Source organism: Falco punctatus, assembly GCF_963210335.1.
Source record: "Falco punctatus genome assembly, chromosome: 7".
In the NCBI taxonomy this organism is placed as follows: Eukaryota; Metazoa; Chordata; class Aves; order Falconiformes; family Falconidae; genus Falco; species Falco punctatus.
The window spans coordinates 65772931-65785469 of NC_137587.1; the positions used below are offsets into that span (position 1 = coordinate 65772931).

Here is a 12539-nt window from a genome sequence, read left to right on the forward strand (position 1 = left end):
GGAAAAACTGACATAAAAATTAACAAAATAGTTTATCAGATCTGAGCGATTTCCTTATTGAATCAAATAAATCATGCCTTCTGTTGTACTGAATTTAAACTAATTTATCTGTCTTCTCGCTCTCTGCAGTCCCTTCCTCACCCCACTTCTCACAACCTACTTAAGAACCAAGGTAAATGTCCTTCACTTTACACACAGAATATTTCTCTCTCTCAAATGTTGGTTCAGCACTGAAGCTTCTAACACACATCATCTTTCCACACCCATTCCTCTGCTTTCTCATGTTCTCAACACATTTTGCCTGTTATTAGCTAAGTCACTACCATTTCCTAACCCTTTCAGTTTCTGAGTCATGCAAGCCTTTGCTCCAATTCTGGTATGGGAACACTTTGAAAGTACAATCTAACACAATCAAAAAAAGTCAAAGTACTGCCTGGCTCACCGCTCCTTCCCATGGACCCCAATCCCCATCACTCCCCTGAACACTTTCCTCCTCTCCTCTTTCTGGTGAGCCAGACTGACACCAATTCCTTAAACGCTCTGGCATTTTCTATTCACAGCCTCAATTAGAGAAGGAATTATCCAACTCTCATTTAACAACATTCACTAACCACTAGGCGTATATGAAAATGCTGATGTTAAAGCTAGGTGTGCTTAACACTGGCACTCAGGAGGTCATAAGGGTTTTTACTAAGCAACCTGGGAGAGAGATTAAACATACAGCACGAGCTACTGTTTATTAACATCAGAAACATAAAATATAGCCTGGATAGACAAACAAAAGCTTGGAGCTAACATGAACAGATCCATCAAGATATCTATCAGTCTCAAGTATTATCAGACATAAAAACATAATTTTTATACTGAATGTTTAACCCACTCCCTTTCTAAATGTACATGAGGGTGAAAATCGGAACCCCACCAGGCTGAAAGTAGAAAAGGAAGAAAACATCACGTTTATGCTTCATCTTTAACCCACCCCTATGATGAAATAGCCTCCAACAGCTGTAGTTCTACACATCAAATGCACTGTTACACCAGCATACACTTTATCTTCATGAAGGGTCTTTTTTTATTTTTGTGGTCTAACAAAATCTCAGGGAAATCTCAGAAATTTAAAAGGCTTTTTGTTTTTTTTTTTCTTTTAAATCACAAGCTTTCCACGGAAGCTACCTGTATTTTAAAGAGGTTTCTGTCACAGAGCATGAACAGATTTTATATGATTTAGCATTAAAGGGATGGGTCTCTCCCCTCCAGTTGTAACTCCTTTGTATTCCTATTTAGGAATGCCTTGCTTGTTTGACCGAAAATGGAAGTGCCTTTTAGCTATGACACAGTATATATGAAAAACAAATAAAAATTAAGATTAATCTTCCTTCCACTATTGTGGGGAGAGAGAAGAATATGAAGAGATGCAAAACATCTGCTCTGGAGATCATTTTTCCCCCTAACAGCAAAATTCTTTCAGCAATAACTCGTGAAAACAAAGGCTATTAAACTGTAAACTACAAAGACGATCGATTAGAGGCAGTATTCAGCTAAGACAAGTTTTTCAGCCTATCTTCCCACATTTAAATGCCTAGATCATCTTCTTCAGAAGATATTTCATTTGGGAGGTTTTTAATCGGGTCATTTTAGCTAATTGGCAACTGCAAACACTTCAGAGAACTGGAACCTAAAATCCTAAGATACTGTTCCTGCATTGTTTTATTGACAGAGCTGGGCAAGCATTTTTATTTGAAGGTGTTCTGTACCAGGTAAGACAAGAAAAAGAAAAAATTCTAAGTGTGTATCCTAGTAGTTTAAGGATACACCAGATCTCCTCCCTCCTCCTCCCCTGTTTCTCCACACTACTCCATCCTTTGTAAGCCCTTCCCCGAAGAAGGGTACTGGGGTTTTGTTTTTAAACTTAAGAAATTAATCTTCCCTCTTGACAACAGCTCTAGCCAAAAAGTTCAACTCGTGGAAGTAAGTCTGCAGCTCTCCAGCTCTAGCTGGCCCTGCCACTACAACGCAACAGCCAGAGCTGGGCCTTAATTTGCAAGGAGTTAATTGGCATTCGCTGGCTAATGAAACACAATATTACTCAACATGCATTACAGACTCCATCTATGCCTTCTTGCTCGCCTTTTTTTTTTTTGTTTGTTTGTAGTTAGCCTCACTGTCAGTGCACCCAAAGAACTTGCCTTTCTTTTCAACCTGAAACTACTACTTTTATAAAGAGAAGCCTCTCCAGGCTCCTGAATTCCTTCCCTTTACATTTAAAATGGAGAAAATTGATCTCTCCATTCCTTCCCTCCAACAACGGCATATCTTTTTGAAAGCGAGAGGCACACAACAACGGCTCAAACACACAGCGGAAGAAACTGAAGCATCAAGATGCAGTAAAGGAACATCCCCGTTTCTGCAGACACCGAAGGAGAAGGAGCAGTTTTTAAAATGGTTGGGCTCCAAGACACATTCACCATCTCCCTGTCTACAGAGATACTCCAGAAAACAAGGGAAGGCTAATTTCATGCAAGAGAACCTCAATCCAGCGTGAGCCCGACATACCAGAAGAAAACCCATCAGCACCGGGATTAATATGGTGATGATTGCAGTCTAATCAATTGCAGCGCCAGCCATCCATCCCTGCCCCCTTTATTTCCCCTGCGCCCGAAGGGGGCGGGCACTGCAATATAATCACAGGTTTGAAACGCACAAAAACAAAGCCGGGGCTTTTGCAACTCCCAAGCAAGACAGACAGACAGGGCGATCCGCAGACGATAAACGAGGGAGGGATCCAGACATCTCCGTGCGCTGGGGACCCGGCTGCTGGCAGCGCGGTCACGCACAATGAACCACGTTTTTCTCGGTGCAGCACTCGCACACACGGAGGAAGCAGCTCGCACGCTGCCAAGTCAACTGCACAAACCTTAATGCTAAATGCAACACAGCTGCTTGGAAGAAAAAAAACAGTAAGAAAATCACCTTTAAGAATACAGCCCATCCGGCCGTCAGGCGTTTATGCGCAAACGTGAAGTATCAACCTAGACGCTAATTTAAATAATAAAATAAAAAAATAACCAAACACCAAACCAAGAGCAGACTGTGACCTTTAGATTGCGGGATGCCACCTTAATTTTGCACCCCGAGCACAGCGAGTGAAACCCTTCCTCGGGAGTAAAGCGGCAATAAAAGGCAAGGCGCTTATTTCCAGGAATTCTTCACTCGCTATGGCAGGTTATTGCATACAGCCTCCAAACACTGCCAAAGATCAAGCTCTTTCCATGCGAGGAAAGCAAGCACGGCTCTTCCCTGCCTGCAAGTGTTTACTACGCAGCTCGCAGCCCCGGCTGCAGAGGTCTAAACACTGCACCGGGCTCCGGAGGGGGTCAGGAGTAGTAACGCGGGTCAGGTGGGGGGAAACAGAAAGGAGGGGTCGGATGGGCATCACGACCCCCTCCTCCGGCTCGGGGGCTGCGGCTCCGCCGACCCCGCGTGTAAAACCAGCCGGGCACCCCCGGGGGAAGGAAGGGATGGGAGGGAGGAAGGAGACGTGCAGCCCCGGGTTGTTCAACGTGCCGGAGGAGCAGACGCGTAACAGGAGGAAAACACGCACATCCCCGCGGGCAGGGGCGAACCCGCTCACCGCGGCGGGAAACGGCCCCTCACGGCCCCCCCCGCACACCCCGCCGCAGCCCCCCCGCCGCCCCTCACGCACAACGCCAGGAGCCCCTCACACACACCCCCCCTACGGCAGCCCCTCCTCACACCTATTCAGGCAGGGACCCCCCCTCACACACGCACGCACAGAGGCAGCCGACGCCCTCACAGGCAGCCCCTCACACCGGGCACCCCCGGGGGCCCCTCGCCGCCCCCCCCGCCGACACGCACCGTACTCACTTTCCCCATTTGTTGGCCACAGACAAAGTGCGGCGAAGACGAGCAGGAACCCCCAGAAGACGGCGAGGGACCCTCCTCCAGCGCCAGACTTCATTCCTCTTTTTTTAATTGGACAAAATCCCCTTTTCCGAAAACAACAAGGAAAAAAAAAAAAAAAAGTCCGAAATTGTTCGCTTTCTTTTCTCTCCCCGTCCTCTAAAAATAACGAAGGAGGCAAAAGGCGGACGAGAAGCGGGGCAGGATAAATAAATCCACGTTGCCTGAAGAAATGAAAAAAACAAGACCCTTCGGACTGGTAAACCGGAGGGTTTTTGAGGTCCCTGGGTGTTGATCTTCCGGAGCAACCACACCAAAAATACACAGATACTCAAGATGTATTAACGGCAACAACAACAAGGCATGAAAGCCCCGGGGCGACGCTGTCTCCGGGGCGGCGGGGCGGGCTCCGGGGCGGGGGGCGCCGCCGTCTCCCCTCAGCGCTGGCTGCAGTGGTACATCGTGTACAGGAGTCGCAAACATGAGGCACATCGGGGCTGGCAGTCTGCATCTTCAACCTCCATTTTCAAACACCGCACACAGAGGCAGCGAGCACACACAGACACAAAAACTGGGAGGGCTGCGGGGGAAAAAGGGCGGGGGGGGGGGGGGGCGACCCAGACAATCTTATTACAAAACAACAACAGCTTCTTCGTCCCCCCCGCGCGGGGACGGGGCTGCCCTGGCGGGATCCCCGCGGCTCCTCTCCCCGCTCGGCGAGGAGGGGAGGGGGGGGGGAACACCCCACGCAAAACCACCACCCACAACAACAACAACGCCACAAGTCCGGCTGGCTGCAGAGGCTCGAAATGCAGAATTTGGAACGAAAATGAATTAAAAAAGCTCCCCCCCTACTCCTCCTCTTCCTCTCCTCGGCGCCGCTGCCACAGGCTCCTTCTCAAAAAAAAAAAAAAAAAAAAAAAATCCAGGACACACACACAAAGCAGCAGCAGGGCGAGCGGAGCAGCTCAGCACCCCGCCTCCTCCCCCCGCAGCTCTCCTCCTCGCATCCCTCCGAGCCGCCTTGCCATCGCGGCGGGGGTGGGGGGGGGACGACGACGACGACAACAACAACAACAACAACAACAAAAACCACCCAGCGAATTTGTAAATCCTTTTCCTTTTTTTTTTTTTTTTCCCTCCTCCTCTGGGTGTGCGCGCGCTGCAAACCTTCCCCTCGCGCTGCCCAGCCCAAGGCAGGGGGAGGGGGAGCGGGGAAGAGGTGTGGGGGGGTGGGTGTGTGCGCGTGTGTAAGCCGGGGGGGCGGCGGGGGGACGAGGAAGGCGATCCGGTTTGCTGAAGGTCAAAGCCCAGGAGCTTGTTGCGAAGGGTCTGTAATTCCTCCGGGGAGGGAAGGGGAGGGGGGGAAGGGTCTGCTGCTCCTCCCAATTAATTCGCCGCTCGCTCGCAGCAGGGTTCGCGGCGCTCTGCCGCCGCGTCTCCCCCGTCTCCTCCTCCGCGCTGGCTCCCTTCGCACGACGGAGAGTGAGCGCTGGTAAACAAGAGCCCCGGCGTCGCTCCGCCGCGCCTGCCGCCGCCGCTGCTTCTCCTCTCTGCGGCCGCACGGGGACGGGGCTCGCGCCCGCCCTCCCTCTCCCGCGCGCGCGCGCACGCGCCCTCTCTCTCACAGAGGCGCGCGCTCACGTCCCCCCCCCGCGGGCTCCCCTCGCCCAGGCGGCGGCGGCGGCGGCGGCGGCGGCAGCGGCGCGCGCGGAGGCGGCGGCGGCGGCGGCGGGGCGCGAGCGGGCGCGAGGCAAAAGCCGGAGCGGGCGCGCGCGGAGCGGAGCGGGGCGGCTGCAGCCCGGGCGGCGGCGGGCAGGGGCGGCCGCCGCGCAGGGCCCCGCCGCTCGGTCCCGCTCCCCCGCCGCTCGGTCCCGCTCCTGCCTCTGCGCCGGCGTCCCCCTAACGGGGACGGGGGAGCAGGCGGCGGCGGCGCCCTGGCGGCTGCTCCGAGCATCTTGCGGGCGCAGGGGGGAGGTTCGGCGGGGGAGGCGGCGGCGGCCCCGGCTAGTGGGAGCGCCTCCGTGTTCTTCGGAAAGGAAAAAAAAATATGCGTGCACGTGTCTGTGGAAAGGGACCGCGTTCGGGGGAGTGAAACGCGCAGCGCTGATCCGCACATGGTGCGTTTATTTATCTGCCGCATGTAACTGCAGGCGCTGCTCGGGCCGGACACCGGCGGGCGCAGGCGGAGGGCCGCGCCGAGGCGCGCTGCTCCCGGGGCGCAGCGTGCGCGGCTGGGCTCACCTGCGGGGCCACGCACCCGCACCCGCAGCCTGCGGCCGCTGCTCCTATGCTGCCTGTGCCACGGCGCTTCCCCGCCGTGCGCTGGGCAGGGGCAGGGGCACCGTCACCCAGGACCCAGGTGGGGGGGACTCCGGGGCAGTGACACCGTCACCCAGGCCCCAGGTGGGGGGGACAGGCCCAGCTGAAGCAGCGGAGGTTCGGGCTTTTCAGAATCGGGAACCGTGGGCCGTGTTCCCACTGTTGCGCCGAAGCTCATAGTAGCCATGCTGCACGGCATATGGATGTCCTGGGTAATCACAGATTTGTTGCAATACTTTGGCAGGGGGAGATACCAAAATGATGCTGAAGTATAAGAAAGCAGACATCTGTGAGCATTAGCTACACTGGTGTTGCGGGGTTTTTTAAAAGCTACATTAAGAACTCCGCTAATGTCACATTATTAATGGAAATGTCAAAATTAAGTTTTTGCATTTAAATTCTTGAACATTTTGTATTGCAATACCCTTCGCTTACATTACTGCATCATTTTCCACAACCTTATACAAGCTTCTCTTCTGGTAGTTTCTCCATCCATTTTCACACCATTTGCCCCATCAGAACGGTTCGGTATTCCTGTCTTAGTTACACATTAGCTCTCATACCCCTTAGGAAAGATGGAAAGGCTTTACTCTGCGTCACAGCACTTAGGGGGAAAATCATCACTGAATACAACAGGGGCAGAATTGCCACACAGGCACGTGTACCCAGGGCTGTGTCAGCATCCCAACAGTAAGTCAAAGCACAGGCACACGTCCTTCTGGGTGTAGCACAACCCTCTCGAGGTTCAGGGCAGGAGAATCAGGCATTTACATACGAAACTCTCCTGGACTGCCATGTGTGTGTCTGCCATAGACTTTTATCAACTGGACGCAGGCTTTCAAGGCTTCACTTAAATGGGACCAGAAAGACCTTCATGTCCAGTAAATTTTTCCTATTGCTGTGTACAGCTGTGCGTATTACTAGTCCTGGATACTGAGCAGAACAAGTGTCCTTTCTGTGCGTATTATGGCGTTGATGCAGTATAAATTGTAATGTGTTATTTACAAATTAATGTATTGTTGTCTAAAGACAGAGCTGAAGTGAGAACTGGGTGTCTATCATTTATCATGCTGCTGTCATAAAGAACTTTTATTATTGTAAAATAGCCTTTCTTTCATTACTTTGAAGAATAGGGTAAGTCGTGGACAAGCGCGTTGTACTGGATGCTGTACAAACAGAGAACAAAAAATGTGCTGTGCCCCCAAAGAGCTCACAGTCTCACACAGACACAGTCCTACAGGTGTTGTAGCGAAGTTTGTTTCTAGAATCCATCAGGTTCCTTTAAAGGGGAAAGAAAAAAAAAAGATTATGACAACAGCACAGTGTTGAATTGGAGGCATTCGCAGTGCTTTCCATCCTCCCGAGGTACCAATGTGAAATTCAGAATTTGGAATTACCTGGCTGGATTCTGCTGGGATGTCTTTGCCTTTTGTGCTATGGAATACAGAGGAAGAAGTGCTTTTTCTGTAAATGCTGAGGCACCCATAGCTCTGTACTCTTAAGAGGTTAAGAGGAGAGCTGTGCGCAGTGTTCGCCTTTCCTCACCTTTGACATGTTCAGCAGCATTCAGAGCCAGCCGTGCGCATTCACGTGCTCAGCTGCAGTGCACACTTAATCAGATTCAGCTCCTGTATGTTCGCATCTTTCTCTGGGAGTGGTCCAGTTATTTTCAGTGGAAACATTTCAGTCCGGATCTTTCAACATGTACAACCACAGCGTGGCGACGATGAAAACCTCAAGCAAACTGTACTATGTGCACCATGTGTGAAATCGAAGAGTTATAATTTGGACAAATTTAAGTTAATTTTCATGATAATGTGCAGAGGTGCTTCATAATGAAATCTGTTTCCTTGTCAACAATGTCTGCCTCTGCTTTTATCTATAGACCTGGGCAAAAGTGGTTGATGTGAATGGTGAGAAGTTTTCGTTTACTGGGAACCCAGATATGGCATCCTATGGCTGAACACCACCCAGATCCTAAAAGCAGCTTAAATAGCTTAAGCCTTTCTTTGAATCAAGGAGTGATTAAAAATGTTTTGTTGGAACTTCGTCACAGGAAGTATGAGTGCATATAAAAATACCCAACCCTAAAGGGAAATGCTTCAGCCAGTGGATTAAATGAGGTGGTCAAAATGCAAAATTCCTGTAGATCATAGCCTCCCCAAGTCCATCTGAATACATCAAGGATGTGTTAGAAGGCTTCCTGAGTTGTGGCCGTTTGCAGTCTTTGCTGAGATTTGGGAAAACCATCACTCCATTTTTTTCTAACTTATTTTCTCGGGTCATTCTCCCACTGACTTACACTTCATTTCCCCATTTTCTGCCCACTTCATCTTGCCCAGCTGCAGCAGTCACTGTTCCTCTGTTACTACCTAGCAATTCACTGGGGTCCCAGTCCTTGACAATGTCTCCTGTACAAGGCCACCAGTAATAAATAAAACTTTTTTTTAAATAAGGTGTGCAATGTTTGATGTATATTGTGTGTCTAGATTTGTGCAAAGTTTTCCCCTCCTTTCTTTTTGCATGTTAAGTCTTAAACTGTAATTTTCATTAGTGTAACAAATCATTTTGTCATGACTTAATCTTCCCTGATGATAGAAAATTACTTTCTTCTCTGTCCTGTTGGTTCTACAGTCGTTGCTCCTCTCTGTTTGCACTGGGCTTCATGCCTCCTCCCCTTTGTCCACTGCTGGTTTATGGTCCTTGAGATAGACAGATGGACAGAAAGAAACACATGAATAGGTACACACACACATCTTACCCTCTAGAGTGTGATGCCAAATGCCACCAGCATACCTGCGTCCTGTTTAAAATGCCGCTTAAGTGGAAAATTCAGGAAGTGTGGCAGTAGGGATGAAACAACGCAGTTAAAACAGCCACTGACCCCAGTCTCTCAAAACATATATCTGCCCAAGGCAAATATCCTAATACTCAGCCATATTTTAATTTTAACAGCAGCCTTTACCGCTGCTTTCTGGGGCCACCACTGGGGAGAAAGAGGCCTCACTATTTTCCCTGCCTCAGTGCTCGTACTCCGCATAGGCTTGACTAGACTTTATTTTGGCTTCTGCAATGCTTTCAGGGCAGACTGACCTCTTTAGCAGACGCTAGCTTGTCATAACCTTTCAGGATCTGAACATTTTGTATTACCGGCGTAAGGAAGTAGTTGAACTTTATTCTCCTGCCTTCTCCAGCCATGTCAGCTCCCCCGGACGAAGGTCAGCTGTCACAGAGCGTTGCTTGTAGCTGCTGAGGTGCTGCTGCTTCGGAGGTCTCTGCAGCTCCTTGCATGGCCTTTGCCAGGCTTGCCGCAGCAGAGAGCACCCTCCATAGCCACCTCCTCTTCTCCAGGGGCTCCTGACACTGCCAGCTCACCTTGCGCAGGCTGTGGTTCAGGCTGAACATTTTTGTTGCAGGTAGTGTGGGTAGGTAAGTGTGCTGGGTAGGGACCATGTTTGGGCGACTGATACATCTTCTACACAACTTGGTTGAGAGTGATTTGTACACTTGAAGGGCACATACAAATCCTTTCCCCCAAAAATCTCCACTTACAAACTGCGTTTTGTCGGCTCATAACAAGCCCTTCAGCATTAGACAAGATGTGGGTTGCCCATTTGTACCGTATCTTCCACGTTTTGCCACTTTTTGCTCTGCTGTGAACTGCATCACATACCAATGACCTTCATGGGCTCCCGAACGCAGGAAAATGCTCAGTCTCCTCTTGGCAAGGGGACAGGAGCACAGCACACACTGGGATGGACGCTGGGTGGGCAGGTCGCCGTTAACTCCTCTGCAGTGGTCAAGGTGTCTGTAGAGCCTCCCCATCCACCGGCTGTCTTTTCTTTCCCAGGTCTGCAGCGCTGGACAGGATCTGGGTAGAAGTCACCACCTTGCCGTAACGGCGAGAGGGCTGAGCAGAATCCCTGCAGCTGCAGGAGACCAACCTATTCAGACAAGTGGAGGCAGAAAAAAAAAAAAAAAAAAAAAAAGATTGGACATGTTTGAGATGTGCAAGACTTAAATACCAGAGTAATAATCAGATAGACCCAAATGAAGTACACGTCTTTGGCTCTGAGTGATTTCTAATTCTCCTGGCCCTAATATTACCGGAAACCCTGGCTCAAGATTGGTCCCTTCTGGAGCAAATAAAAAGCAGAAGGGAAGAAAGGGTATTGTTTATGACTTTTTTCCCATACACGTCCCTCCTTCAAACAAAGAAGTATGCAGTTACATGGACGATTTAGGGGCAGCAGCTGAGCAGGAATAACTATAAAATTCATGTTTTAATAACAACAACAATAATAAGCACACAACAGCATTTATAACCCTAGTTACAGGCCTGAGATATCATATCCATAGCAACTGCAGCAAGTGGTGAATGCCATATATTTAGAGTTCCCGTGCACCTGCCTAAAATAGCCACCGATAAATTATGCTGATGTTTGTGCCTTTTTGACAGCATTTTAAAAGGCTGTCAGTGCACTCTGCAATCGCGCCGAGCCGCCGTGGCGCGGCACAGCAACGGCAATTTCACTTCCCTACCAAACCTCCGCGTTCTCGTGTTTGTCTTCCCTTTCGTGTTTCTGAATGTGACAAATTGGTCGAGAAAGACACCTCGAAGGTGAGTGCAGCGGCGCGAGTGAGCGATAGGTGCAGGGGAACAGCTGCCGCCTGCTTCCAGCAGTCTGTTGGCTTCCCCGCTCCAGCACCGCGGCTGTCAAAACGTGCCTACCGTTAATGTATTGAATTAATAAACTGTTGCAAGTAATTAGGGCTCTATCCTGCTCCTGTTGCAGACGGTGGCAACGTGATCACGCTGTATATTAATGGCGTGTGCGTAAATAGTTTGCAAAGAGTTAATGAATGACTGAGAGGTGTTTGAATACATGGCTAGTCAGTTGTGGAGATTGTTACAGAGTCCAACAGGTCAATTGCGTGCTTGTAACCATGGCTTATAAGCATCTACCAGACCATCTGTTGATGTGCGTATTACATTTTATAACACACAAACTCCTGATGTCTGCAGCATGCTTATAACAGTTATTAATCTTGCATTATTAACTCTTTCAAAACAAAATCTCTTTCAACTTTACTATTGTAGTATTTACCAGCAAGAATTCCACCAATCTAACTGGGAGAGGGATCAGACTTTTACCCCATGTAGTGGGCAGAAAGGATCTGTCCCTGCTATATCATATGATGTTTGCGTTGAGCACTTTGGATTTTCACCTCTTAAGCTCTGCATGTGCACGAATCCCACTGAGCGTAAGCTGGGCCCACCCGGGTGCCCCCTGGGGTGATGCGATGCTGACCCACGGCAGCGAGGGGCACGTGCTGGAATCATACCAACACGTGGGAGAAACTTGCTGTGTTTTCCAATCGAATAGTAACATCCATCCCCAGATCTTAAAATGTGTTTATAGGCAATTAAATCTCACAGTTCATTCGTAAGGAGGATAATTATTGCCACTGGGAAGAAAGAAACACAGGTGCAGATTGACTCTAGTGACTTTGAGCTCACCCCTTTTACCTGCAGGAGAATTAAAAGGACCAGGAATGCTTCTAGGCTTTTGGGGGGTTGTGTTTTGGAGTTTTTTTAAACCTCAGGTATCCAATCATTAAAACAGATCTCAACATAAACTTCTTGTTTCTTTCTGTATTTGCAGTTGGCTCCAGATGAGATGGATATATGAAAATTAAGATTATTTGCTCTAGTTTGACAGAACATATAAATGGAACCTAAAATAAAGTCAGTAGTGGGTTAAATTATGGACTGTAGTTATCCATTTATACCAAATCTTTGATAGCATTCTATACAGAATAAAAAGACCTAAACATTAGATGTGCACGATACAATATATATGTTTTCACTTATTCATGTTTCCGTCAGCACAATGACATGCTAGCATCAAAACTCCTTGAAACATAATGAAATCCAAACTATCTTGCATTTGCAAGGAGGAAAAATAAAGTTTATTCAAGAAGATTATGGAAAAGCACAGCCTTAAGACTAATAATTTGGACCTCCAGCATTAAAAGCAAAAAAATGTTTCTGAAAATTGTTGAAATAAAACCCCTGACTCCTTCTTGGTTGAAATAGGATTTTTGACTTCCTATAAAAAACAGGATTGGGCCAGATGTTTTTTCAAAGAGATCAAATTGTCGTTAGATTTTAGGGTAAATTAACGTACAACTGTGAATGGCTGCATATATATTTAAATGATACTGAAAATGTTTTAAAGCAGTTGGAACATATTTCCAGGTGGTTTGGGAATGTGTAAATATTAGCACATTCT

At 48.7% G+C, this 12539-nt stretch overlaps 2 protein-coding genes across 6 annotated transcripts in view; one reads left to right on the plus strand and one right to left on the minus strand.

Moving 5' to 3' along the window:
* Positions 1-4009, minus strand: part of IGF1R (insulin like growth factor 1 receptor) — a 188642-nt gene extending 184633 nt beyond the window's left edge. For both annotated transcript variants that reach the window (XM_080397196.1, XM_080397195.1), the window contains exon 1: positions 3886-4009. In XM_080397196.1, coding sequence (XP_080253322.1) covers positions 3886-3979 — 94 coding nt within the window. In that variant the 5' untranslated portion in view covers positions 3980-4009. The remainder of the gene's footprint in view (positions 1-3885) is intronic.
* Positions 4010-4284: 275 nt separating this feature from the next.
* On the plus strand, positions 4285-12009 carry LOC308067798 (uncharacterized protein; the record flags this gene model as incomplete). Of its 4 annotated transcripts, none has more annotated exons than XM_080397246.1 (3): positions 4285-5028; positions 9438-9672; positions 10094-12009. In XM_080397246.1, 2 exons carry the CDS (start codon positions 4285-4287, stop codon positions 9642-9644), a joined length of 951 nt encoding a protein of 316 aa, XP_080253372.1. In that variant the 3' UTR covers positions 9645-9672; positions 10094-12009. The 4 variants fall into 4 exon arrangements, with proteins under 4 accessions (XP_080253372.1, XP_080253373.1, XP_080253371.1 ...); XM_080397247.1 differs by having other exon boundaries at positions 9438-9659; XM_080397245.1 differs by having other exon boundaries at positions 9438-12009.
* Between the last annotated feature and the right edge of the window lie 530 nt (positions 12010-12539).